We start from the raw sequence: 27,917 nt of genomic DNA, 5'->3' as shown, positions 1-27,917 counted from the left end.
ACCTCGGGATGGTGCCTCTGCTCCCTGCCCTGGCCTCTTCCCCCCAGGGCCAGCTGTGCCCGGGATCCTCCCCCCTGGCCCCACATTTCATGCCAGGTCTTGTCAAATAAATATCTTAGAGCCATGCAAGGGGGGAGCCAGGATCCCCTTTCTTTGAGCAGCCTCTCCATCCCTCCTGGAACCACTGTCACCTGTCCCCGTGGGGACTCTCCACCAGCCTTGGCCCCTCGCTCTGTGTCAGCGCGGCAGCAGCTGCTCCTTAACCAAAGACGGGGTCTGGGGTGTGCCAGGGGAGCATCTCCTACTTGGGGGGGATTATTTATCTCTCCTGCAGCCAAGAGGAGCTGGCATGGGGACACATTGGGGTCGGGAAGTTGGCAGGAGGGGGATGTCAGGGGGTGCCAGGGGTCCTGGGTTTGGAAGGACCCGTCTTTCCCCCAAGGCTTGGCTGGAGGGGTCACCGAGTGTTTCGGTGATTTACAGCCCTCCCCGGGCCCAGGGGTGTCCTGCATCCTGTCTGAGCACATCACCTCGTCCCCCACGTGCCACCCAGCTCCCACCACGTGGATGCCATGTGCCTCCCCTCCCTGGGGAGCCCCCCAGCCGCTTCCCCCCTCCCCGTGCCGTGCCTTGCCACGCGTCGCCTCTGCCCTGCTGCCTTGGCGGGCACCTGCCCCCCGTGCCCACCCCGCTCCACATCCCACCGGGACCCCTGGGGGTCCAGCGTGTGCCGGGGTGAGCACCCACGTCGCTGCCTGCGCCTGCCTGCTGCCCTGCTCTGCCTCCAGGAGGGGAAAAAAAAACAACAACAAAAAGCAATGGAAATTCTCTTGTATAAAAAGGAAAAAAAAAAAAAGGAAAAAAAAACAAACCTACATGTAAAGAGAGATTCTTGGTTTTTATCATAAATATTCTAATAAATTAATGTTAATTTTTAGTGGGGGTATTTTCCAGCTGTTTGGGCTCCTACCCTTTGCCACACAGTCCCGGCTGCCCCAGAGGAAGAAGGTGGGTGTGAGGCTTCATCTCCAGCGCTGGGATGGAGGGTTTGCCCCTCGCCCTCCTGCTGTGGCCTGGGGAGAACTGGAACCTCATCCCAAGGGGGGCTTTTTAAGCCATTCCCAGTTTTGGCAAAAATGGAGGCTCGACAGAGCCTGGGCTCCCACATCCCTCCCAGAGCCACACCAACGTAAGGGTGTGTTGGGAGGGAAAGGGCTGGTGGTCTCACGGGGTGAAGGTGCTTTTGGAGGGGAATGGATCACCCTGGCACAGCCCTGGGGTGCCAGCTGGGTGTCCCAGCACAGCCCTGCCCACCCCAAGCTCGGGGTGTTGTCCCCAGGCAGGAAGGGGCAGCACCTGCCTTGTCCTGGCACTGGAGCAGGGGCTTTGGGTGGGGGCTAAAGGTTCCATCCCTAGGGAAGGGGGCTTGGGGACATCTGAGCCTTGGGATTTTTTTCCTGGATTTCCCCAAGAGTTGAAGCTGAGCCCTCAGAGAGGAGCAATTGCAGAGAGGGAAGAGGCTTAAGGCTGCCTGGGTTGCCTGGGTGAGGGCAACTCAAAAATCCCCCAGGATCCACCTCCCCAGCGCCAGAAGGGCTTACACCTTCTCCCTCCTCCCCACCAAGACCCCTCCCAGAGCCCGGGGCAGCCGGAGCCCCTCGCCCTGGGGCAACTGCAATGGGAATGTGTTTCATGGCTGCAAATTAAAGCCCTGAGCCACCAGGTGGCCGTGACTCAGCCCCCGCCCTCCAACAGCGCGTCAGCACCGGCCTTGCTCACCTGCTTAAAATACCTGAACCCCAGGGTCCCCCGTGGCCCCGGGCTGGGATTTGGCCAGGTCACCTTGCCCCAGGGGTTCCCCCCTTGCCGAGGGGGGCTTGGGCAGGATGAGGTGGCCAGGGATGTGGGACAGGGGATGCCGTGGGGCAGGTGATGCTGCGGGGCCCATGGGGTGGGCAAGGCCAGGGGGCCCATGAGCTGGGCAATGCTATGGGGCCCATGGGGCAGGTAATGACAGGGGACAGACAATGCCATGGGGCCCATGAGGTGGGTGATGCTGTCGAGCCCATGGGATGGGCAATGCCACGGGGCAGGTGATGCCATGGGGCCCATGGGGTGGGCAATGACATATGTCCCATGGAGGTGCCAGTTTGGTGAGTGCCATCCTTACACCCCACACAATGGTCAGGGTGGCTTATCCCCGGGGACAGCAGTGCCAAAGCAGGAGGGTCTGGCAGGAACAGGCACAGCCAGGCCGTGGCTCTGTCCTCGCTGGAAGAAAGCAGCGGTTTTGCCATCCCAGCTCAAGGGGTAGGAGAACTAGAGGTGCTGGATACAGCCCAGGGCACGGAGGGAGCAGCAGGAGCACGGCAGCCCCGGGCAGTGCCCGGGAATCTCACCTGCCCACGTGCCAGCGAGCATCACGTGCAGCCACCCTCTTGGCTTCAGTCATAGCTTTAATGGGAGAGCTCCCCAAACCGAGGCATTTCCAGGATATTCTTGTTTCTGTCTTAAAGGGTGAGTAACTTTTTTTAATGAGGGAGGACTAATGGTCCCCCCCCCAGGGATGGGCTGTCACCACTGAGCAACTGCCAAAGCACACGAAGTGCCGAGGCCAGGGGTGGATGGGCCCTGGTTTGTCCCCCCAGCCCTATCCACAGTCCTGGTGGCGATGCCTTTTCCCTATATATGGCTTCCTCCAGCCCTATATCCCCCCTTTCCCTCCCAAAGTGTATTTGGGCCATGGTGGTGGCACCAAGGACACATCAAGTTCTTCCTGAACAGGGAGTTCCTGAGCAGGACGACCTTGTCACACACACGCACATGCTGGGGTGTTTATCCCCCTTCCCCATAACCCCCATCCATGGGGGTTAAAGAGCTGCAGGAAACTGCTTCAGCCAGGAGATGGGCTCTCTTGTGCCTCAGTTTCCCTCCGTGGTCTGACATGAAGCCTGGCGTGCAGTGGGTGGCAGGAGGAGAGCGAACATTCCCACAGCCCCAGCGAGGACCAAGGGGACTTGGGAAAGGCCATGAAATTGCTCCTCGAGTCACTGGCTCCAGGCTGAGCAGCCCACCAAAGCAGAGCTCCTGGCTGGCTCTCCAAATTTCCCAGGAGGAGAGGCCAGCACGGCGATGGGACAAGGTGTCTTGGAGCTGCCACCACTCTCAGCCGTGCTCAGGTGTCACCCGGGGCCCAAAAACCCAAAGCGAAGGGAGCGGCTGTGCTCTCTGAGAGGCTCAAATTAGTGGCACTGAGATGGGTCATCCCCTGCCACGGCTTTAAAGGCACAAGTCATGCCAAGAAAAACAGCACGTGGTGTCACCGGGAAGCCACTGAGCCTGGGGACACACAGGTCACTGTTCATGCTGCCAGGGGATGGGGACCTCCCCAGCTGGTGACACCCCAGGGAAGCTGCAAGAGGGCAGCTCAGTCCCTGCCCACTCTGGGGCCAGGTTGGTGCTCCATGTCGGGGCTGTGTCCTTGTCCCTGAGCCCCAGGGGTGCCATGTCCCCCCCACACTCCCCGGGCAGCATTTTGCAGCAGCCAGAGGAGGTGACAGGAGCCATTCCCCAGCTCTGTGTCACCTGCAGTAATAACACCCTGTGCTCCCTTTCATCTCGGGGCCTCCCTGGTGGCCCCTCTCCAAGGCAAGGGCATCCCGGAGGCATCACTCATCATCCATTCCAGGAGGCAGCTGGGGTTGGGGCCGAGTCTGGGGGTCCTGGATGGTGACACAGGGAGCCCGGGCTGAGAGCAGAGAGTGACGGCAGAGAGTGACACCCCTCATGCCATGCAGTGAACACAAGTGCTCACTGTGCATCTGTGCCAAATCCAACCCCGCCATGGCCAGCATGGGAAAACCACCTCTCTGGGCAACTGTGGCCACTCGGAGCCACCACAGCAGCCGGTGGCACAGCCCCAGGGACACGGGTTCCCCATCAGTGAGGGTCTGGGGACAGCGAGCAGCAGTGGCACCTCTGGGATGGGCTATGTGGGAGTGAGAGGAGCTGGACAGTGAACCCGAGTGACTGGGAGGTGTCCAGGAGCTGTGTTTGCCCAGGGAGGGTCTGGACACGGCCGCAGAGAAGGGTTCCACCTCCTAAACCCACAGCGGGCACGTGGAGGAGGGCGTGAGTGGGGATGGCAGCGTGGGCGTGGGGATGGTGACAAGTGTGTGGGGACAGCAGCAGGTGTGCAAGGGACAGCGGGCGTTTGTGTGGAGATGGTGGCAAGTGCGTGCATGGGGATGGCAGGGAAATGCAGTGGGACGGCTGGTGCCTGCCTGGGGACAGCTGGCATCTGCGTGGGGACAGCTGTGTGCACAGGGACAGTTTGTGTGTGCGGGGACAGCTCGTGTCTGCATGGGGACAGTTTGTGCCGGCGTGGGGACAGCTGTGTGTCCGTGGGGACAGCTGTGCGTGTGCACGGGGCAGCCCTGCACAGGACAGCCCGTGCGTGCCCGGTGAGAGCTGCCGTGGGCTTGGGGACAGCCCGCGTGTTCACGGGGACAGCCCGGGACACGGCTGACGTGAGCGGTGCCAGGGCGGCTGCCGTGGGAGCGGGGCAGGAGGAATGCCCCCACCCCGACACGGAGCGCTGCTGCTCCCCCGGGGCGACACCGGGTGACGTTGGTGGCTCCGGGAGAAGGGCTTGGTCCCTCCTGCGTGCTCAGGGAGTTGGCACACACCCTGCGTAATGCCGAGTGGGACGGAGCCGGTCCCACGCGGCTCAGGGAGTCACTGAGGTCTCTTCACCTCCAGGCTGGGCTTTTAGCCCCTGCCCCGCTCCGCCGGCTTTTCCAGCCCTTTTCCCCACAGTTCCCCCACTGACCAGCCCGCCTCGCCATACGGGGCTGCCAAAGGTTCCCAACGCCCCGCGGGGCTCAGCTCAGGTGGGGATGTTCCACCTTTGTCCCCATCCGCCCTCCTGGCAGCCTCTGCCCCTTTCCGTACCCCTGGAAATGCTTGGAATTCAGGAAGACCCCTGCTCCTCCCCGTGCACACGCCGGGGCACGTTCCGGCTCCACCCCAGATGATTTCCCGGTGTCCCCTGGGCAGCACCGGGATGCTGCCGACCTCAGATCCGTGGGACGAATGGGACCATGGCACCCTGAGCCCCCGTCTTCCTGCACAGCCCCTGTCCCACCCTCACACCCCCAAAGGGGTTTTGCCACCCTCGTGCCACCACCCGGGAGGCAGGATCCGCCCGCGTTTCACCCCGAGACGATGATTATTCCTTAATTGCCAACAAAACAAACGAATAAAGCCCGGGCTGGCTCTTGCTGAGCTGGAAGGAAACGGCCTGGGTGCCATTCCCAGCGCTGGGTTCGCTGCCGGCGGCTCTCTGGGATAATCGTTTGGTGATGGATGTTAACGAGCAGCTCAGCCAGTCCGGCCGGAGCGCGTCAGCTCTTTTTAATGGGCCGATGTTTTCTCCGGAGCTGGCAGCAGCCTGTCCCTCCCGGCCCGTGGATGTCCCAGCTCACTGCCAGGCCACCGGCTCGTCCCCCAAGGACCTGCAGTGCCCCGTCCATCCCATCAGCTCCACGGCCACATCCTGCCCCACCACCCAGAGGTGTTGTGGCCAGTGGGGTCCCCCAAACCCGAGGGGTGCTCAGCCCCCAGTCAGCCCTTCCTCCCGCTGGATCCCCCCCAGCTGGATGGACCCTGATCCCTAACGCTATTTGGCCCTTCTCAGAACCTTGGGAAACCCTTCCCGATCCAGCTTTGCTGCCGACAGCATCAAAGAGGGTTTGCAATTGGAGGCAGCTGCCTGATTTTATCAAGTTCCTTGGAAAAAGTCACTTTCCAGCAGGGCTCCCCTCCTCCTGTGCCCCAGTTCAGAGACTCGTGGGGAGTAACCAGGAGCAGCTTTTAATCCCGATGGAGATGCCTGGTGGAGTCATGGGATGACACAGGCGGAAGCCAGAGAGCAAAACACCTCGGCACGAGGAGCATCCCCAAGTGGGGACCCTGGCAAAGGGGACTCCAGCCCCCATGGAGACTGATGAGACTCTCCATCAGGGAATGGGGAGGATTTTGGAGGTGACAGTGCTTGGGACACCCGGTGCCCCCTCTCCCCTCCAGCCTCAACTGTGGATGCTCCTAAACACCCCATTTCCCCCCAGATCCCTCAGCACTCAGTTGCTCTTTCTGCTGCCAACTCCAGCTTCCAGCAGCAAACCCCTGGGATATGGGAGAGACCTTGGCTTCAGAGACAGACTTTGCAGCTTGGAAGAGCTCTGCAAAGCCCCGGGGTGGGCAGGTGGGGGTTTTCAGGGGAGCTCTCGCAATAAAACCCTGTGAGGGTGTAAAAATAAAATTGGGCTTGTCTTCCAACGGGGTTTGCAGCTTTTAAGAATGGATCCCAGCTCCAAGCAGGAACTGGGGAAAGGGAGCAGCAGCTGCAGATGCAGAGCCTGGAGTCGTGCCCATCCATCCACGAGTCCGTGGGGCATCGGGCACCAGCTCGGCGGGGAGGCGCCTGCTGGGAATGTCTGCAGGGGGAGATGTTGCGGAGAAATGAGCTCTTTAAAGGGATGGGAATTGTTGGGATGAAAGGAAATGGGCTGCCAGAGGCTGGGGACACGTCTGGCCCCGGGAGGAGGCGGTGGCTTGACTGGCAGTGAGGCCACGCGATGGGATTTTGGGGCTGGGGTTGAGCTCCCGGGGTTGGGAGAGCTCTGTCACCCCGGGGTGTCTGTCACCCTGGGGTGTCACCCCGCAGTGTGACCCTGTGTCTCCTGGGTGCCAGAGCTCCCTGGGGACACTGTTGGCCTGGGGGAGCTGGGGGCAATGGGTTGTGGGGCAACAGGACATGGGGTATCAATGGGGTGTCAGACCTTGGGGCATCAGTCCATGGAGAATCAATGGGGTACCAGAGCATGGGGCATCAATGGGACATCAGAGTACGGGGCATCAATGGCATTAATGAGGCATCACATCACAGGGCATCAATGGGGCACCAGGGCACAGGGTATTAATGGGGTGTCAGATCATGAGGCATCAGCAGGGCACTAGGGCATGGACAGCAGTGGGGCATCAGTGGGGCATCAGATCATGGGGCATCAATGGGGCATCAGTCCATGGAGAATCAACGGGGTACCAGCCTGTTGGGCATCATTGGGGCATCAATGAAGAGCAATGGAGAGCAAAGAACATCAAAGGGGCATAAAAGGGACATCAAAGGGGCATCAGTGAGGCATCGATGGGGCATCAATGGGCACGAATTGGAATCAAAGGGTATCAAAGGGAATCAAATGGGCATCAAAGAGACATCAGTGGAGTAAGAAAGCCCATCAGTGGGGTATCAAAGCCCATCAGTGGGGTATCAAAGCCCATCAGTGGAGTAAGAAAGCCCATCAATGGGGTATCAAAGCCCATCAATGGGGTGTCCCTTCAGCGCGCGCCCGTCCCGACCAATCACCGCCGGGATTCCCGCGCGCCGGAGGGGCGGAGCTCCACCTCCTTCGCCCCGCCCCCTCCATCGCCCCGCCCCTTTCCCCCCTCCCCTCTCCTCCAATTGGCTCCGGGCCCGGCCGCTCTCCTCCCCCCGTGCCCGCGCTCGGGCCGGGATTGGCGGTGGGCCGGGCCAATGGGGCGCGGGCGGGGGCTATATAAGGCGCGGCGGGGGGCGGGCGGGCGCAGCGCTCGGCGGAGCCGGTGGCGGGCGGGGGGCGGACGGGCCGGTTCGCTGCGAGTCCCTGCGGGCACCGACCGCGCCTCCCGCCGCGCCCCGCGCGCCCACCCCCTCGCCGACGCCTCTCGGGGGGATCCCTTTTTACCTTTCCCCCCTCATTTTAAATCTTCACCCCGTTTCCCCTCCCCGCCCGCCACTTCCGGCCGGTTTCCGGGCTGTTTCCGGGTGAGCGGCTCGTTTTTTGCGGGCGGCGGTTTGTTTCTTTTTTTTCGGGGGGGGGGGCGGTCGGTGAGAGATGCTGGAGGTGGCGGCGGTGGCGGCGGTGCCGGCGGGGGCCGCCCCGGGCGGTTCGGAGGAGCGCGGGAGCCGCTTCAGCGTCCTGACGTGGGAGCAGGTGCAGCGGCTGGACCAGATCCTGGGGGAGGCTGTGCCCATCCACGGCCGGGGCAACTTCCCCACGCTGTCCGTGCGGCCCCGCACCATCGTCCAGGTGAGCGCCGAGGGGGCGGAGGGGGGTGCTCGGGTGGGTTATGGGGTGGGGGGGACACGGGCCGCCCGCTGTCGCCCCGTTGGACTCTGCCCCGTTCCAGCGGGGGTCAGGGAGAAAATAAAAAGTGCTGAGGCGACATTAATCGTCCCCGTCGGGCCCCGAGCCAACCCGCCCGGGCACCCTCGGCCTCCCCCCGCCGGGCCCAGGGCAGAGCTCCTGGCGCGGGGATAGTAGAACGCTTTGGGTTGCAAAGTACCTTAAATATCGGGAATACCTCCGCTGGAAGGGACCCGCAAGGATCATCCATCCCAGCCCCCGGCTCTGCACGGCACAAACCCCAGAAATCCCACCCTGTGTCTCGGAGCATTGTCAAGATGCTGCTTGGCCTCTGGCACACCTGGGATTCGGGAAGACCATCTCATTCCAAGCCCCTACCCCTATTCCAACACCTTCCACTAGACCAGGTCGCTCCAAGCTCTGTCCAGCCTGGCCTGGATGCTCCAGAGGGGTTAAAAGCTGCATGGGAGGACTGGCCCCCATCATCGGGGGGGTGCTGTGCACTCAGCTGGTCCCACTTCCCAATCCTGAGGGTCTCGGTAGGGCTGGCAGGAATTCATTGCACTGCAGCAATGTCTAAAGCTGGAAGGACCCTCCTGGAAAACTCGCATGCCTTTAAAATCCTGCCCCATCGCTGGAGCTGCTACGGCTTGTGCCACAGATCCCTCTCAGCTTCCTCCCATCTTGTGTCGTTCCTCCTCTTTTCGAGTTAATTTGGTGCCCTAAGAGCTGTGAAATGTGTGGCCAAGGCAAAAGTGGCTTTTTTTTTTTTTTTTTTTTGGAGCTGCTTCCACGAAATGGCTTCGTGCTGGTGGACATGTTGGGCTTGTGTTGGAAGAGGCATTTATTAATTCAAATGCCGGATCAAATGTCCGTGTCCTTTGATTTCTCGGGACACTGATGTATCCTCCAGAGCCTGCCCGAGACTTCACGAGCTCCTGTTAGTTTAACTATCAAGTAATAACCGTGTTTAATATTAAACTAACAATGTAGTTCGAATGAGCTGATGCATATTCATGTTTGGGAGGCGACTTCATTCCTCAGTAATGACTCATCAAATGTAAAATCGGGCATGTTGGCTTCTAATTAAAAAGCCTATTCACGGCGCTAAAACCCAACTGGCTTTCACAATAACCTAATCACCGGGATTTCGGAGCCTCAGCTGCTTGAGAAATAGTTCGAGTTAAGCCTGGAAGATGGGAGGGTGACATTTGAAAGGCTCGGCTGGTTTTAAATTCCTCGAGTTCCTGCCACATCTGTTGGGGGCAGAAACGCTAAATTTTGGCCGCTCGATCTCGGAGCTGAATGACAGATGAGATTTGCAGGCAGGACGCTGCCTTTGGCTTGGGCAAGACCACAGCACTGTGCAGCATCAAATATTCCACCAGTTATTCCTCTCTGGTTCCACAGAAACGGCGGCGATTTGGTGTCGGAGCTGCTGAAAAGGATGTTGCCAGTAGCAACTTCAAACATGGAATAACTGAGGGCTGTAATTGTGCCCGGCCGTGCTGGCAGACCCTGTGTTTAGGGCTGACTAAGCTGGAACAAGTAACCCAAAAGGCAGTTATTTATCCTGTTGTTGTTGTTGTGGGAGGTGGGAAGCGGCAGGTCAGGACGCAGCAGGATTTGCTCCTGCCTGGCTGTCAGAGTCAATTATCCCAACCACACGGAAGGTGAGGTGCTGTTTTGGGAAGCAGGTCAGCAGCTGCCTAACCCTAGAAATATCCAACCCTCTGGGGGAAAAAATGCATCCCTGAACCCACTGCCTGCAGCTGGGGAGCTGAGCTGAGCTCCCAGGTGGAAGCTCCCAGGGAATGGCAAGGTGCTCTGCAGGTTGGAGCTTTCTGGGGTGATCTGGGACAAAGCTGACTTGAGCAGTTGGATTTTTCCCCTGTTTTCTGAATACATCTCACAGGGACAGACCTGGGGAGCTCAAGTAAGCCTGGAGGTTATGAGTCTGAAACACTGCAGGTCCTGAGCTTTGCTCAGAGAGGGGTTAAGCAGATGTTCTCTGGGGTTAGGAAATTAATCTGGAATGAGATCTTCTCCAAGCACTGGGCCTGGCTCTGCATCTAACACTTTTGTGACCTATATCTTGTCTCTCTAAGCCTAATAGCACAAAACTCTTAACTCCACGAGTAGTGCTGGAGCCGTGCCCCGGGTGAGTGACTCCAGTTGGCAGCAGATGCAGACCAGGAGCTCCCCCGCATGATGTTTGTTCAATTTGGGGGATTAACCCTGTGCCTCTTCCAGCAGTAAACTTAATTTTTTTTTTTTGAACTATCTGCCTTGGAAAACAACTTCTTTCACTGGCTGGATTGGATGTGCTGGTGGGGACCTGGGACTTCTGATGGTGAATAGCTCCCTGGTTAACTGTTGCCTGACATGTGACTGTCACCACGGGCTTGGCAAGGAGCCCAGGCATGTTTCTAGCCTGAGCCGGGATGGCTCGTGTCAGGGAGAAAGGGGAAACACCAGCAGGGAAGCTGCATCGTGAGCCTGAACAACCTCTAAGTGCAAAAACATCCGTGGGGTTGTTCTGAGATGTTTTGGGTTTTTTTTGCAGAGGCAGCAGAACTTGCTGGCGGCCCTTAGTTGGGTCACCAAGGGGTCTGTGACACGGTGAGGGTTTCACGCTGCAGTTCTTCACTTTTTGTGTGTTCTCCTTCCTAAACAAAACTCGTGGAGGGGCAGTTTTACGGCTGCTGAGGCCGGAGCTGCAGCGCTCTGATCTCCCCCAGCACTGTCTGCTCAACCAGCAAGAGGGTTTGCCCCTTCTGATAAAGTTTTGAATTAAAATTCGGATTCTGGGAGGCCAATAATCAGAATTTGTGGGGCCTCTCAAACTAGGGCAGCCTCACAGAGCTGAAGGGCCTGGTTGGACTGGCTCTTGGTGATACAATTGGTCCATTTGTGTCCCAAGCTTTGGCTCTTTCAAGCCATGGCCTTGCTTCAGGCTGGTTAGCTGGGACTCCCAGGAAAATGGGTAATTGCTGGAGAGGAACATGAAAGCAGGATGAGAGGTGGGAAGAGCTTCTGGTGGAAGATGCGGACTTAATCTTCCTGCGATCTTTGAGCTGAGTTAAACTCAAATTATAAACTGTTGTCCAGAGAGTTTATTTTATGGTCTTGGGGGTTATTTTAGCCTCCTGCTTGTTAAGTAATCAGGCAGGTGATTCAGCTTCCCTCTAAATGAACAAAGCTTTGGAGGGACTGGTGGGTGTGCCAGGACTGAGCAGGCAGCATTAAAATCACCGGAGTAACACCCGTAAGATGAAAGCTGCCTCTTGTGCTTGATAGCATGCCAAGCTCAGCACGAAGCTCTGACACACTGGAAATTGTTAGGATACACTTACTAGTTGGGACATGAACTTGCATACGCCTGGCTGGGGCTTTTGAGCAGTTCTGGCATCTTGATTTGCCTTTAATGAATCTTGACAGGCCGAAGGGGATGGCTAAAAGGAACGAGCCACCCTGATTAAATCCACTGGGACTGCTGCAGACTGTGCTGCTGCCTCCCTGTTTGGGGTCACTTTGGGGTTGGCTGGTCTTGGCTTGCTGGCTGGAACCGTGAGGGGATGAAGGGGGCAGGGACCACCCCAAAAAATGGGGTCAGGGAACCTCTCCCCTTCAGCGTGGGGAAGGCAGGGGAGAGCAGACACTGCACTGGAAGCAGAACAGCTCATCATGTGCAGTCAGATCCCTCTAATGCCAGGGAATAAGTAAAGGAGAGCCACCCCTAGCTGCTGGCAGGACTCGGGATGCTTTCCAAAGTGACCTATTTCTAATGGATTAGCTTTTTATTTCACTGTCTTGCACTGGAGTGACCCATATAAGCCCAGGGAGTGGATCCTGCTGTCACCAGGCTGCTCCAAAAATTCCTACTTGCCTCTCACTGACTCTCTTTATGTCTCAGGTTGTCCGTAGTCGCCTGGAGAAGAAAGGAATCACAGTCCATAATGTCAGGTTGAATGGCTCAGCAGCCAGTCACGTTCTGCATCAAGACAGTGGCTTGGGGTACAAAGACCTGGACCTCATTTTCGGCGTGGACCTGAAGACAGAAGATGTTTTCCAGCTCGTCAAAGACGTGGTCATGGATTGCCTGCTTGACTTCCTCCCCGAAGGCGTCAACAAGGACAAGATCACCCCCATGACTCTGAAGGAGGCCTACGTGCAGAAGCTGGTGAAGGTGTGCAACGAGACCGACCGCTGGAGCCTCATCTCGCTCTCCAACAACAGCGGGAAGAACGTGGAGCTCAAATTCGTGGACTCTCTCCGGCGGCAGTTCGAGTTCAGCGTGGACTCCTTCCAGATCATCCTGGACTCGCTCCTGCTGTTCGGGGAGTGCTCGGAGAACCCCATGGCCGAGAACTTCCACCCCACGGTCACCGGGGAGAGCATGTACGGGGACTTTGAGGAGGCCATGGACCACCTGCGGAACAGGGTCATCGCCACCAGGAACCCGGAGGAGATCCGAGGTGGGGGGCTCCTGAAGTACTGCAACCTCCTGGTGAGGGGGTTTAAGCCCAAATCAGAAGTGGATATGAAGGCACTACAGAGGTACATGTGCTCCAGGTTTTTCATAGACTTCTCTGACATCGGTGAGCAGCTGAGGAAGCTGGAATGTTACCTCCAGAGCCACTTTGTTGGGATGGAGAGCAACAGATATGACTATTTAATGACCCTCCACAGGGTGGTCAATGAGAGCACAGTCTGCCTCATGGGACACGAGAGGAGGCAGACCCTGAACCTCATTGCCATGCTGGCTGTGAGGGTCCTGGCTGAGCAGAACATCATCCCCACCGTCACAAACGTTACCTGCTACTACCAGCCAGCCCCTTATGTCAGTGAAATAAACTTCAACTACTATGTCACCCACGTGCAGCCCTTCCTGCCTTGCAATCAGTCCTACCCAACGTGGCTTCCCTGTAACTGAGCCAGGACAAACGTCAGGGTCTGTCCTCCAAGGTATTTCCTTGCCTTGGCGGGTCGGGAGGGTGGGATGGGGGGATTAAAAAAAAAAAACAAAAACAAAAAATCACAAAAAAAACCAACCAACCTTCCTAGAACTGCAACAAAAGGAAACTTCCTGGACTCCTGCTTGAGTGTCTTGTTCCTTGAGGTTGTTGGAACAAGACCTGTCTGCTGTACACTGTGATGGGAAGTGCAGTGTTATGGAAATGAGATGACTCGGACGTTTATGGGAAGACTCGCTTATAGAATTCTGGAAGGCAATGGGGTGGGTGGGGTTGTGTGAGGGGAGACTGTAGAATTACGCTAAGGTAGAGCTGCACTGCCCTGAAATGGATCTGAATTGTGTTTTGTTTTGGTTTTTGTTTTTTTTTTTTTTTTTTTTTTAGTGCAGGAGGTGTTATGGGTGTGCAAACTTGTGGTTTCTGCCAACAGAAGCCCGAGTGGCTAATTCCTTTGAAGGACCAAAGAATCCTGTTTAAGTGCCTGTAACAATATAAACACAACTGTACTGTAAACCTTTATTATTTTTGCAGGGGCTGATGTCCCAAGAGCTTGAGTGGGGGTTGTCTGAAGAGGAAAATGTTTCTGTTGTGGGGTGGGGAGGGTCGTAAGATCATTTCTAGTAACCTGGCTGAGGTTCCGTGTCGCTGAGGTTGTGTTTGTTGGTTTTTTTTTTTTGGCATGACTTGCTGCCTGTGAAGGACCAGCTGGAGCAAAGAGCTGTCAAAGTGGGGCTGCATAAACCAGGGAGGTATTGGAATGGCTACGTGTAAATGCCTGAAACGGGGAACACTGGGGAAGGGAGGGAGTGCATGGTGGAAAATGCTGTGCAGAGCTTTCTGGAAAAAAAGGCAGCAGGGACCTGCATATGAATTTCTTCAAGCTCCCAAGTCTGCAGTGCCAAAATATGGTCGTGTTCCTAAATGATGAGGCAGATGATCTGTCCAGGAGCCTGCCCCAGGCTGCTGGACCTAATCCTGTATTTTCTAGGGGAATTTGAAATGCTGCTCTTCCTAGGTTTTTTTATTTTTTTTTTTTGGCATGCAGTGTGATTTTAATGCACAAAGCCAGAGGCCAGCTGGGTTATCAGGGAAGATGAGGCTTGTCCTTTTGAAGCACAAACCACCCAGTTCACTAGTCAGTTATTTCCAGCTGTTGCTGGAGCCCGTTTCCTCCGAGGAGATGGGCAGAGTTCTTCCAGTCTGGAGATCTCCCCTTGGGCAGGTCCCATCTTCCAAAGCAGCCTGTTCCCAGCTATGTGATTCCATCAGCATTTGAAATTCATTCTCTAGCTAGAAATGGAGCTTGGGGGGGTGGGGGTGAAGTTAGTTGGCCTTAGGAAAGGGGAAAAAAAAAAAAGTCTTCTAAACAGACCCTCTTGTGTTGTGAGGGTTTGGCTCTCTCAGTCCAACGTGGCTTTGAAGTTGTTGGGTGTCTGGAGCACAAAAGTTTTTCGTGGAGGTGCCTGGATTGCTGTGCCCGTGGAGCATCTCAGATTTAACTATGCACGGAGGGAGAGGCGGGCAGGCAGCAGGCATTCCCTAGGGATGCTGCTCCGGGAACACCACGGCTTCAGTGGTGCTTCCTCCGAGGCTGAGGTACTCGAAGTATCTTTACTAACTTGGTTTTTTTGTTTTGTTTTGTTTTGGTATTTTTTTTTTGTGACAAAACTGTAATAGCTGGGCAGATTGAACGCTCTTAATAAAGACTAGATCCTTGGAATGTGCATAGCCAGATTGGTACCTTTTTTGGGGTAGGGGCGATGTGGAGTTGGGAGTAAGGGGTGGGGGGGTGGCTCTTGCGCTTAACATGAACTAACGCAGTTGAAACTGGTCCAGCTTTGCTCCCTCTCCAGACAGAGCTGAAGAAGTGTCACTAACAGTGTAGGTTTTTAGCTGCCTCCCTGCAGAACAGCTCTGCCCTCGTGGCCAAGGCTGTTGTGTCTGCTCTGCTGCAGCCCCAGAACTCCCCAGAGCCTCAGTGGTGGGAGCTTGAGATTTTCCAGTGCAAGTTAAAACCGGTTTAAGGGCTGCCTGTGGGAGCAGATGATGCTTTTTTCTTTCATTTTAAACTTCAGATGAACATAGATGCCATGTAGCATGTTTTCTACAGGCTGCTCCTGCCCACAGACACGTAGATGCACTGAATTGAGATTCCCTCCTTCCCTCTGAGATGCCCAAAAAGATTCCCTACAGCCAAAAGCTCGGCAGGGCGGCTTCCCATTGAGATTGCACTTTTGATATACGGAGTGTGTGTGGTGGGACTCTTGTGAATGGGTTGAATCTGACTTTTTCTAGACCTTGCAGTGATACTGTGCTGCCTCCTGTGAGGGGGGGGCAATTGGAAGATTCCAGTAGCTTGAATGGCACTTGATATTTTTTTTTTGTTTTGTTTTAAATGTCTTTTTTTTTTTCCTACACCTGTATCACTTGTCATGCAATGGGCTTGACATAGACTCACTAGATTCTTTAGAATCTGTTACGAATAAATACAGTGTATTCAAATCTGTTGGGTTATTTTTATTTGCTTGTCCAGTTGGGGGAGTGTGGTGATGAGGTGACTCTGCTCCCACCAGAAACCAGGCTCAGAACCAACAGGTGACCTTGGAAGGAGTGAGCTGAGATCCTGGTCCTGGATCTGCCCAGATGCTCCTTCTACCTCAGGCTGCTCCATCCCTCACTCCGAAGCAGCTACAAATCCCAGGAATTGTGTAGCTGTTGGCAGGTCGCTCCTACAGCTGAGGGAGGTTTCTATTTATAACACTGTTCTTTAGTGTTGTGCATCTTCCCTTTTCCTGGTTCTCCTCATGTTGCTGGAGGGGGGAGGGTGGCCCGAGGTGGTGATCTGAGGTCCCTGCTGTGGGAATGGCCCTGGGAGACTCTCCCTGCTGGTTTTCCACGGCTTCATTCCCTGCTGCTGGTTTTGAACAGCAAAAGGTGGTTTGAGTAGTTAAGACTTGGATACTGTGTGTAGCTGACCCACCTGCAGAGTGGTTCCTCTTGGAAAAGGGGAGGGTGAGAGGCTCTGGAAGGCTTATCTCCCTAAAAGAGCTCGGTTCTGCTGATGTTCAGGCCAGATTCCCGTGGGATGGCTGGCAGCTGGGTGCCAGCTCCTCCAGCTCTGGCTGCCCTCCAGCCCAAGATGAAGTTTCACTTCCCCTTGTCAAGCTACGGGCAGTTCTGGTTCCACTGCAACAATGGAGCTGACGAGGTGCCAGTCCCTCTTTGGGACAGACTTGCTGGCTCTGCATCTCCAAATTTTTACAGTCTGGGGCCAAAGCTTCCCTCTGACAACAGGGCTGGGATGTTCTCGCTGGGCTGGCACTGTGTGAGTCCCTGTTGCCTGCTCAAGTAGGGCTCTGCCTCTGCAGAGCTGGTTTCTCTCCAAACCTGCTGGGTTTAGAGATGTTTCCCTCTCTCTGGCACAAACCCAGCACGGTCTCCTGCCTTCCCTGAGCGTCTCTCGTGTATGGAGGCAGCTCTAAAGTGTCTTAGTCCATCAGCTGTCTTCAGTGTGGGAGGTTGGTCCTGCTGTTGATGCTGTGGTGAATAAGCTGCCTCTGGATTTGTGACCCTGAGCAGAGCAGCAAAAGCCCTGACAGAGTCGGCTCAGCATTGTTGGAGCGGATCAGACCATACAAAAGGATGTTGGTGGAAAGTACTAGTTGTGATCAGAAAGGAGCTATCAATGTTTACAGCCGAGATTCGGATCCCTCTTTTGTTAATTGTCAAATAAAAAAAAATCCTATATATTTTCTCACAGCCTGTAGTCTGTCATTATTTTCCTCTTTGAGGCAGAGGGCGATGGATAAGTCAGGGTGTGCCTGAGGGGTCTGGGGGGTGAGATTCGGGCTCTAGTGATGCTTGGCTCAGGAGCTTTGCTCTGAGGACAGACGTGTGCTGGGGTGGCTGCTCCTTTATAGTAACTGTCTATAAATACAGTTCCCTATATTTAGCCCAGTGGTCTGGGCAGTGCCCAGCTCAGATAACCAGAGTCAGGAGCGGAGGAGCCCACGCCACAGCCTGTGGTACAGTACAGCACGTGCCCACAGCACCTCTGCAAAGGGCTGCTGTGCGATCGATGCCTGGAGACGCATCCAAAAATACTCGGCTGTTGTAGCAGCAAGATCACTTCCAGGGCTGGCGATGCGGGTTTCACATCTGCAGCTTTTTCTCCTGGAAGGACATCTGGCTGCGCTTCAGAATCACTGAAACGGCAGGAATTTGTCTTGACTCCAGAATGCAAGAAGCATCTTGCTCCAGCCTCCCTGCTCCCAGCCATCCTTAATCCGCTGGCCCGGTGCCGAGGGTGGCACCAGCTCTGTGCAGGCGGGTTGCTAGACCCAGCATGGCATTTAAATTTTATTTTAATCTCTCTATTTAGCTTTTTTTTTTTTTTTCCCTTGCAGTGTGCCAGTGTTTCTCCCCGGCTGCCCTTCTCCTCCTCCTCCCCCTCCTCGGGAGCCGCTCGGGCAGCCCGGGTGTTAACTGTGCCATCCGAGCTCCTGCAGCATGAGAGAACAGTCTGTCTGTGCAGCTCCTCTTGCCATTTATAGCTGTGTTTGGGCGATCCAGCACACGGGCCCTTGTGCTCCAGAGCCTGGTGCCAAGCACGAGACAAATGCTCCATTGATATTGGATGTTCCGGGAGGGCAGTTTGCTCCCGGGACAGGGCTGAGCTGCCGGAGGATGGCACAGCCCACCCTGCCTGATCCTGAGCCCTGGGGGGATGGCACAGCCCACCCTGCCTGGTCCTGAGCCTTGGGGGGGATGGCACAGCCCACCCTGCCGAGTCCTGAGCCTTGGGTGGGTGAAGGTGGATGGTGAGAAGCGTGTGGTGCTCTGTCACTGAACCCTCCAATCTCACCTCCTGGTGCTGCTGCTGGAGGTTCTGGTTTGGGCTTTTCTACTCCAAATAGGATTTTGGCTCGTGTTGGAAACATGGAATACCCTGAGTTGGAAGGGAACCACATGGATCATCAAGGACAACCCCAGCCTTGTCTCCAAGCGCTTCCTGACCTCTGGCAGACTTGGTGCTGTGACCACTTCCCTGGGAAACCTGTTCCAGTGCCCAACCACCCTCTGGGTGAAGAACCTTTTGTGTGCAGAGGTGGAGGAGCATTTAAAAGGCTTTTTTTTTTCTCTGTACATGCAGTATTTGCACTGTTCAGCTCCAAATACAGGTTGCCACAGACCTTTTGGCTGTTGGCTCCGTGATTTCCCTGACTCAACCACCTTCTCCCACCTCTGACTTCTTGCATCCAGCCTGGAATGTGCAGCTCAGGCGTTTCCTTCCCTCCTGAGCCATCACAAGGAGGGATCAGCTCGTGCAGAGCCTCTCGCCTGCTCCACAGCATTCCAGCTTCCCCTAAAATCCCAGTGTGCCCTGTGCCTGCTCTTCCCTGCTCCTTTTGGAAGGAGTGAGCCCTGTGTGCCGAGCTGCTGCTGCTCCCTCACCTGGGTGGATCCCCGAGCCTGGACACCCATTTCAGCTTGTACAATCATGATGGCTCTGACAAATTTGATTAAAATCCTCTGCTGGCATCCCGAAGTATTCAGAGGAATGATTGACAACCATCACAAAGGCGTTTCCTTAAGGAAGGAGGAAAAGAAGTCAATTGTCTTCTCGCTGCAGCCTCCAGGTGTTGCACAACCGAGCTGTGACATGAACCAAGGACGGGGTGTCCTTGCACCCCCCTGCCCCGACCCACTGCAGCGGTGCCAAGGGGAAATAACGACATTCCCGGGAGAGACGAGGGACTCTGGGTGGGACGGTGGCTCTGGAGACAGGCGTGAGGCTGGAGCGGCGCCCGGGGCAGCGCAGGGCGGTGTGTGATGTGTTATCTCTCCCTCCCGTACAAGCGAGAACTCGCATTTCCCCTCCCAACAGCTCTCATCGTTCTTTCCGAGTGCCGTAGCCTTTCCCACCTCTCCCTCCCGGCCGGGAGGTTTCCCTTCGGTGATGGATGAGGACGAAGCCCTGCATGGGGCCGGCTGGCCGGGGCGGTTGATCATTGCCCTCTCCACCACCACGGTGTATTTATCCTCCTTATCTTGCCACTATCAAGGGTTCAGCAAGAGCAGTGTCACCCTGCCTTCAAAGGAAAAGCCACCACCGCGCAGCGTGTCCCCCAGGGTGTTTGTGTGGCCTATATTTTTGCCTTGTAATCCAAGGAGGGGCTGGGTGCAGGACACCCCTCCAGCCCTCCTCCCTTCCCCCCCGTAGCCGGTGTGGCTGGAACAGCTGATTACTTTAAGCATCCCTCTGCTAATATGCAATTACAGGTCGCTTGGGCTTGAAATCCCTGTTAAATCCGCATGTCCACAGCGTGACTCACCTAACAACTGCTCCCCTGATGAATCCTGGATGCATTCCTTAAAGACTGGACATAATGTTAACATGCAACTTACTAACCACCCTCTTCAAATGTCACCAGTGTAACGAGTTTAGCCAGTTCCTTCCTCTGCTCCTCCTTCCCTGCAGCCCTTGATAGTCCCGACAGAGGTTGATCATCCAAGGTGTAATCCCCCCTTGCAGAGGGGTTTTGTAGCAGGGCTCAGGGGGAAATCAACCCCTCAAAGGATGCCTGTGTGCCTGGGGGTGTTTTACCTGAGATCAGGAGGCTATAAAACCCCAGACTGGGGATGGTGGGACGGCAGGAGGGACACAGCCCTCCCCTACGGGGACAACCGCCCGCGAGGGACTGCGGAGCACGTGTCGCCTCCTCCGCAGCGCCGGGGTTGCTCCCACCACAGGCAGCTCTGGGGTTTGGGAATGTGTCTTTCCGAAGAAGAAGGGAGCCTTTGAAGCCAACCTGCTCATTAGGGGTTGGGTGCTGCTGCTCTGGCTCGTGCGCTGCCCGTGACGGAGGGCGCAGGGCGACGTGAGGAAGCGCATCCTCACCACCACCCCACGTCACGGCTGAGCCAACCCCGGGAGGGGCCAGGTGCCCTCCACCCCCCACGAGTGCCCAGGGAGCTGGAGAAGGTCGGCATTGCTAATGGCAGTAATTGCCTGGTAGTTATTCAGCCGATGATTTGTTTTATCCAGGCAGCCCGTGTTACGTCCGACCTCAGCCCACCCGCCCCGAGGCCACCCCGGGTGTGCAGGTGAGCCAGGAGAGACCACGGGGATGGGCACAAATGCAGGCTGGGCAGGGAGTGGGGGGAGACCAGCCCTGGGGAGAAGGACTTGGGGGGTGTTGGTGGATAAGAAGTTCAACACGACCTGGAAATGTGTGTTTGCAGCCCAGAAATCCAACTGTGTCCTGGGCTCATCCCACAGTGTGGGAAGCAGGTGTGGAGGGGTTCTGCCCCTCTGCCCCACTTAGGTGAGACCCCACCTGCAGAGCTGCCTCCAGCTCTGGGACCTCAACACCAGGAGCACCTGGAGCTGCTGGAGAGAATCCAGAGGAGGCCACAGAGATGCTCCAAGGGCTGGAGATCCTCTGCTCTGGAGCCAGGCTGGGAGAGCTGGAGGTGTTCACTTGGAGAGGAGAAGGCTCCGGGAAGACTTGAGAGCCCCTTCCAGTGCCTAAAGGGGCTCCAGGAGAGCTGGAGAGGGACTTGGGACAAGGGATGGAGTGACAGGACAAGAGAATGGATTCCCACTGCCAGAGGGCAGGGGTAGATGGGATATTGGGGATAAACTCTTCCCTGTGAGGGTCCCTTGGCAGCTCCCACAGCCCCAGGTAAGTGCAAAACCCACTGGCAGCTGGGAAGAGCTGGTTCCTGCCTCCAGGACTGGTGATGGCAGATGCTGGTGGCTGGACTGATCTGGACTAAAGAGGGTTCATCTCCCCCAGGGCAGTTGGTGGGTTTTAGGGGAGGGTGCCCAGAGGGTTTGGGTGCTGGGGTTTGTGTCTGTGGGCAGGCTGGGAGCTGCTCTGCTCCCCAGTTCACAGCGGAGGCACCGGGCTCCTCACCATCACGTGGGTGGGAGGAAGGCTCATCCCACAGCAGTTGTCTCTTGCTTAAACCTTCGAAAGCTGGGATTACTGGCATTATCCTATAATTGAGGAAATCCACCCTCTCATTAGCCCCATCAGTTGCTGCTGCTTTGTTCCCTTTCCTCCTTTCTTCTCAAGGTCCCCATTGCTCCCCCATCCCCTGAGCCCCCCAAAAGACCCCCCAGAGCTGGGGACCCAGCAAGCTGTGGGGGTGGCCACAGGGCTCCTCCCAGCCCCCAGCTCGTGCCACCAAGAGCTGTGGCATCAAAAGGGTTGGGATGGTTTTTTCCCCCTCTCTGCTCTCACTGCAGGTCGGTGCTGCCTCCTGACTGCTGTGGGTAATTTTCTGCACCAGGTTTTCTCCTTGGCGGAGCTGCCAGCAGGAGCCTGTGCTCCCTGCAGCCTCTGGGATGGAGCGTGGTCACTGCTGAGCCTGTCCCTACAAACATTTCTGGCCAGGATGTCCCTCAGCATCCGCTACCCAAGGTCTGGGCACACCTGTAACAGGACTCAGATCCAAATCCAGCTCTGCCAGAGAGTTCCAGATGTGGCACATCTGCTTAAGAGGAAAACCATGCTGGGCTCTCCCGGAATCCTGACCCTCCTCCTGCCCTGCATCCCAGGCAGGGGGTACCACAGAGCCCCGTTGCTCTGCCCCCCAGCCCAGCCCCACACCAGGGTCCATCCCAGCTCCCACCACATCAGGCAAACATCACCTCTCAGGGATGCTCCCCTGGCTGGGACGGCTCCATCACCACCCCTGAGAAAGAGGAGGATGCTGAGGCACCTGAGGAGCTCAGGCAGCATGAAATCCCACTGATCTGGTGCATCCCAGTGGATGAACAGGGTGAGAGGAGGTGCTGCAGTGTGACCCTACCAGCACAGAGAGAGCACCTGCACTCAGGAGAGCATCAGGCTGGGGGGGAATTGGGTGTGGGGTGCACGGGCGGGGGGGCCCTTCCTGCATGGAGCAGAGCCTGCTCCTCCCTGATCCTGGCTGGGAGCTGGGAGCTGGGCCAGCTCATTAAGCCGTGCATGGCTGGGCCAGGCCAGCGCTCTCGGGGCCATTTCCAGGGAGGACTTGGCTGTGGGATGAGGAGATGGGAGAGGCCAGAGTGGTGATTTCTCCCAGCACAGTGGGGCACGCACCTGGATCTCCCCCAGCACAGCCTTGCCCTCACCTGGGCCAGGTAAATATGTTGGGCATATATACAATAGGAAGGATGAAGAGGTCAGTTGAGACAGGAGCAGTTTGGATAAGTATTTTGAGCTGGAATATTGATGGAGAGGGCATTTAGCAGGTGGGAGCACCAAGGTCTGCCCTGGGCTGTGGTTCTGGGTCACGCTGGAGCTTAGGGGATGTTTCCTGGAATAAAGGAGTGTCAGGAGGTGCTGTATGGCAGAGCCTAAATGCCAGCACAAGGTTTTGGGCATGGGGAAGGCACAGGGAGCCTGTCTGAGCCCAGCACACCCTCAGGGCTGCGCACCAGCAGCACTCCTGGCTCCATCTGGACAGAGGTGCTGCCCACTCCTCGTCCTCCTGCACCTGGAGCTTGCATCATCCCAGTGGGAATTGCCTTCTCAGCCACACTGCCAGGGACAGAGGGGACAGGGGACACAGTTGCTGGCCCCATCCTGCTGTCACAGCCAGGGCAGGACCAGGGCCAGCCCTGCAGCAGGACAGCCTGGAGTGGGGTGTCGGGGGAACCGGACAGGGCGGCTTTGGGAGTCCCCACGCTGCGTGTCACACCCTGGGAAGACCTTTTAATTGTCCCCTCGTAGGACATGGGCTGGAAACAGGAGGTGATGAGGCACTGGGTGCTTTGTGATACCCATCTGCCTGACTCCTGTGCTCCAGCCGATGACACTGGGGCTGGAGCTGCCGGAGCTGTGTTCCCTTCCCACAGCACGGCACTCGACACGTGTGCCCAGCTGTGATAAGAACAGCCAAGATAAGGACACTGATGTCCCTGTGCCCTGTGCTGGGCTCCAGCCCGCTCTCTTGGCCCCAGCCTGGAGGGTCTAATCCAGCCTTTTCCCTCCCAGCATGGGGGATGAGTTTTCCAGCTGCATCAAAGCTCTGGGACACAGAGGATGGACGTGTGGGCTGTGTCCTGCTCCAGGACCATGTGAGCCCACTGGCTGCAGGGGACAGGGAGGAGATGTGGGTCCTGACTGTCACATCCCAGGTGTCCATCGTGGCACAGCTGGCACAGCCTGCTGCCAGGGCTCGTGGAGAGGTCAGATCCTGCCTCACACCATCCACGATTCCTGTCCCCAGTGCTGGTGACCCTACTGCCAGCATCAGCTCCATCCCACAAAGCACAGTGAGATGAAGTGAGCCCAAAAAATCCCCTTCCTTTCATTCTGAGCCCCAGCTCAGCAGTGCAGCATCACCTGCACCATTCCACCCCCCTGCCATGGGCAGGGACACCTTCCACTAGCCCAGGTTGCTCCAACCTGGCCTTGGACACTTCCAGGGTTGGGGTAGCCACAGCTTCTCTGGGCAACCTGTGCCAGGGCCTCCCCAACCTCACTGGGATGAATTTCTTCCTAAAATCTAACCTAAACCTACTCTTTCTGTTTAAAACCATTGCCCCTTGTCCCCTTTCTCCCCAAAGCCCTCAGCAGCTCTTCTCGAGTGGAAATGCAGCGTCATCTTGGCTGAAATTCTGGCACAAAGTGGGGATTTGGGTTAAAATCCTGGGCTGGAAGCAGAGCAGGTGATGGAGGCTCAGAGGGTTGTGCTCCTGGGAGCCCACGGTGCAGCTGGGGCTTAAATTTAGGATGTTTCCAAGCTGCTGAGCACGTTTGTGGCTCAGCCTTCAAACTTTTACTCCCAGACATAGGAAGGATTTAAAAGCTTGCAGGAAGAAGGGAAGTGGGGAAAATATATATCTCTGTGATCCGCTTCAGAGGGCTTTGAAAGGATGAGCGGGGCTTTTTGGGGTTCACACCACAGCAAGCAGCATCCAGGCAGCTTCAGCAGCAACTCCCTGGTCAAAGGGAAACCTCAGGACCTGATCCAAAACCCTCACCGGGAATTTTTCCATCTGCCGCGCTGGGCTTTAGATCAAACCTCGGGTGACCTGCGGGGCTGACAAAGGGAGAATGGTCTCTTGGGGTTTGTTTAATGTCCCCGGGGCCGGGAAAGGACGTTCCCAGCCTCCCTCCTGTCCTGCCTTTGTTCCTGGAGTTGGGCACTGTAGCGCGGAGCCCCAGCCGCGGGTGAGCTGCCCCGGGCGGGCGGATTAAAGCTGTTGGGGTTTGGTGCCCACACGGGTTTTCGGGGGGTTTCAGGACTGTGCACGTGGCAGGGGGGCTGTTCTCCAGGGTTTCGCAGATGATCCAGTGCCAGCATCTTCCTGGGATAACAGGGAGGGGAGGGGAGAGGACCATCCCCCAAAAAAAGGATGGTGGAGGATCCGCTCCTGGCCCCCACAAGGCTTCACGTGTCCTACATCCCCAGCCCGGCGTGGGCAGGAGGTGCTGGCCAGGATGGGAGTTGGAAGCACCTAAATCAGGGCTCCCAAACCATGCAGGGGAAGGGACGTGTGCAGGAGGAGGGTGCTGGTGTGTGGGACCTGGCAGAGGCCCCAGCTTTTCCTCGAGGCAGCTGTTTTATCCCTCAGAGCGGGTTTATCAGAGCAGCCGCCTTTTTCCACTCGGGATGATAACACCGGAGCAGCACAAGGACGTGAGAGGTTCCTGGGGGCACAGGGACCTCGGGGACAGGCTGTTGGCTTTGCCTATCACAAGGTAAAGAGCAGAAAACAAGCAGGGGAAAAAAAAAAACATGGATCCAAGCAGCTGCAGCTGTGGTAGCCCCGCTGGCATCAGCAAAACTTTCCATGGAATTCAGTGGCACCCGGAGATAAATCTTCACCTCTGGGACACACAGAGGTGACACACCTTGTCCCCGCATCCTCTGGTTGCTGTTTGGTCACCCAAGGGACCAAAGCCACCCATAGCAGCAGGCTGTTGGTGTTCCAGATGGGAACGGGGTCCCATAGGATGCAAAACAGGCAGCATCCCACAGCCGGGGTGTGATGCCCGTCCCGGGCAGCCGCGTTCCCACAGCCATCCCCGTCACCGCGGTGCTGCCGGTCCCCGTCCCTGCGTGTCCCTCCGGTGCGTATTTTTCTTGGCAGCCCCCAGGCAGGAATGTTTCCCGCTGCTGCCGAGCGAAAGTGGAGGCAGGAATTGCTGGAATAGCGACAGGCTGAGTAACAGCGCTAACTTTATTCTCCGAAACAAAGGGCAGTGTCCCAGCGCCGAGGGCTGGTCGCGCTCCCGGCGGTGCGGAGGCCAGGGCTGGGGAGCGCTGGCAGAGCCGGGAATGCCGCCGCCGCGGGGGATCCGGCCCCAAATTCCTGCCCTAGAGACGCCCCAGCCACGCCCGGCTCCCACCACAAGCCCCTCTCCTCCTCCCCACAGCCAAAAGTGCGTTTCTAGGAGCAAAGAGGGGTTGTAAAACAGCACAGAAAGGCTGGGATTTCCCTCTGAGACTTTCGAGCAGCTTCCCAGGGCTTTTCCCTCTGCGGGTGTATCCCCAGCCTATCTCACAGGATTTTGGGGGGCTCCAAGCCCGGCATGGACACCCAATAGCCCTGAGCACCCCACATACCTCTCCTACACTCCCTGTATCCCGGGGTGCTGCAAGATGGGGTGCTGACCTCCCCTCCAGCCCTGCTGCCCCGTTTTCCAGGTGATTCCCTTTCTGTGGAAGTGGCCAAGGAGGGAGCTCCCCTTGTCAGAGCCCACAGCCTCCCCAGACTGTAACATTCCCACTCCAAGGAAGGTCCCAAGTCCCCATAGAACATTCCGGTGAGAGCCCAGCTCCAGGGTGGTTGTTTCCTTCAGTAAAGAGCACGGATTTGGGTTGGAGCAGGATCCATCCCTGGTGCCTGGTGCGAGCAGCCTTGGTGCCAGGGCCGGCCTTGGCTGCAGGGCTCAGGCAAGGCAGCGCTTTCCAAAGCAAATATTTGTCCAGCACAATAACACGTGGGAAAGAGCAGGAGAATTTGCTTCCCCGGCTCCAGAGGGAGGTTCCTGGGGAGGCAGGCTCGGGCCGTGGGGGTTCAGCTGTGCCCTGACCTGTCGCCGTGCTGAGCTGCCCAGGTTTTGAACCCCTTCATGCTCTGCGGGTTTGCACAAAATGGGTTTTAATTTGCAACCCAGAAAAGGGGAATCACTCTTGGATGGCCCTGGAAAAACCCGCTGGGCACCAGGGAAGGGGTGTTCAGGGAGAGGTGGAGCTGTAGCGTGCCTGGCTCTGCCCTGACACCTGTGCTGAGTATCCTCAAAGCTCCTGTGGTCCCCAGAGAGCCCCAATCTACCCCCAAATCCTGCTGTGTATGAAGGGGAGCAGTGCTGTGCAGTGGCAGCCCCGAGGTGTTGGAGTGGGACATCACAGATGGGCTGCTGGACACCCTCCCCTCACCAGTGCCATCATCCCCCAAAATGACCCCCAGCCCCTCACCCCCACAGTGACAACGCTGTGCTTGGGGGGGAAAGTCCCATCTACCATTTAGTTTCTCTGGGATTCACATCCTGAGGCTTTTCCCTGTGTCCATGGTAGCTTAAAGCATCAGTTTTTATTGCTTTTTAAAGCAAGACCATCCTGCACCGAAGATCCCTCCTGCCCTGACACCACCAAGGCAGGGACACGTGCCTGACACTGCTCCCTCACCTCGGCCATCTCCCAGCTCCAGCTCTGGGAGCAGCACATTCCCCATCCCCTCAGTTTGCTTGGAAATGGGAATCAAGGAATGAGGCCGTGCAAAAGGCACCATCGCTGGGGCACCCAGGGGCACCCAGCACCCCCTGCCCACCCCCCAGCTCCTTCTGCTCACTCCTTGGCAGAGAGTGGCTGACCCTGGAGCATCGAGAGTCGGCACTAATTGGGAATTAGAGGCATGGAAAGCCCTGGGGTGAGGCCGGGTTAATGGCCTGGCTGCTCCCACCCGGGCACCAATATGAGCTCTTCCTCCTCCTCCTCTTCCTCTCCAGGAGGCTTCAGCTGTAAGGTAAAGGTGTCAGCCCTGGCCGTGGTCCCATTGGGATTTAAATCCCTGTATCCCTGTGTTCTTCAGTGCAACAAGTCCCTCTGCCTGTGCAAGGGGAGGTCTGGCAGTTGCCTAAACCTGGGGGTAATTATTGCACCTCCCAGGGAATCCCACCTCTCCTGACCATGGAAAGGGCAGGACCCCCTTGGCAGGACGGCTCAAAGCCGTGTCTCCGGGCTGTCCCCGTGGATTATGGCATGTCCCAAGCACGCTGGGGACTTTGGGGCTGCTGGGGCCCTGCCGGGTGGCCGGGTGAGCCAGGGTTTCCCCAGGGCTTCTCCATAACGGGAGCTGCTCCCGGCCCCTCTTCCCTCCTGCTCCTCTCCATAAGAGGCGAGGCGACGGGGAGAGCCGAGAGGAGCCTGTGCCTGGCTTTGCTCCACGGATTCCTTTCCTGCCTGTCACCGACCGATATAGTCCCAGCGTCAGCCCGGCCGCGCGTCAGCGGTGCCGGGGCCGGGGGCCGGGAGTTGGGCTGATGCACCCCGGGGGCATCGCTGGGGCTCGATGCCTCGTGGTGCCCGGGGGTCCCGCGTGGGGTGGTGAGCACAGAGCCCTGCCCCGGGGTTATTTCCAGCCAAAAAGGCTGAGGGGGGGGGTCCTGGTGTCACCCATCCCATGGCACAGGGATGAGCTCGCTGCGGATGCACAGGTGTGGGAGGGAGAAGAGAAAGAAGAGATGTGTGTGTGGATTTTCTTTCCTCTATTTCCCTTCCTTCCTCCCTCACTCTCTTCTTCCTT

At 57.2% G+C, this 27,917-nt stretch overlaps 1 protein-coding gene across 1 annotated transcript; it reads left to right on the top strand.

Moving 5' to 3' along the window:
• Window positions 1–7,710: 7,710 nt before the first annotated feature.
• On the top strand, window positions 7,711–15,664 carry TENT5B (terminal nucleotidyltransferase 5B). The gene is made up of 2 exons (XM_027705959.1): window positions 7,711–8,129; window positions 12,103–15,664. The coding sequence occupies exons 1-2, from the start codon at window positions 7,935–7,937 to the stop codon at window positions 13,120–13,122; spliced, it is 1,215 nt and encodes a 404-aa protein (XP_027561760.1). The 5' UTR covers window positions 7,711–7,934; the 3' UTR covers window positions 13,123–15,664.
• Window positions 15,665–27,917: the final 12,253 nt, after the last annotated feature.

The sequence above is a fragment of the Neopelma chrysocephalum genome, unplaced genomic scaffold (genome assembly GCF_003984885.1).
Source record: "Neopelma chrysocephalum unplaced genomic scaffold, ASM398488v2 Primary Assembly neopelma1_361, whole genome shotgun sequence".
NCBI classification, from domain to species: Eukaryota; Metazoa; Chordata; class Aves; order Passeriformes; family Pipridae; genus Neopelma; species Neopelma chrysocephalum.
This window is presented reverse-complemented; position numbering and strand designations above follow the sequence as displayed.

Bases quoted from the DNA above. Each gene is read 5' to 3' on its own strand.
- TENT5B (XM_027705959.1), top strand. From the start codon at position 7,935: ATGCTGGAGGTGGCGGCGGTGGCGGCGGTGCCGGCGGGGGCCGCCCCG. The intron at 8,130-12,102 runs GTGAGCGCCGAG...TTTATGTCTCAG, and splicing joins GGCCCCGCACCATCGTCCAG to GTTGTCCGTAGTCGCCTGGA.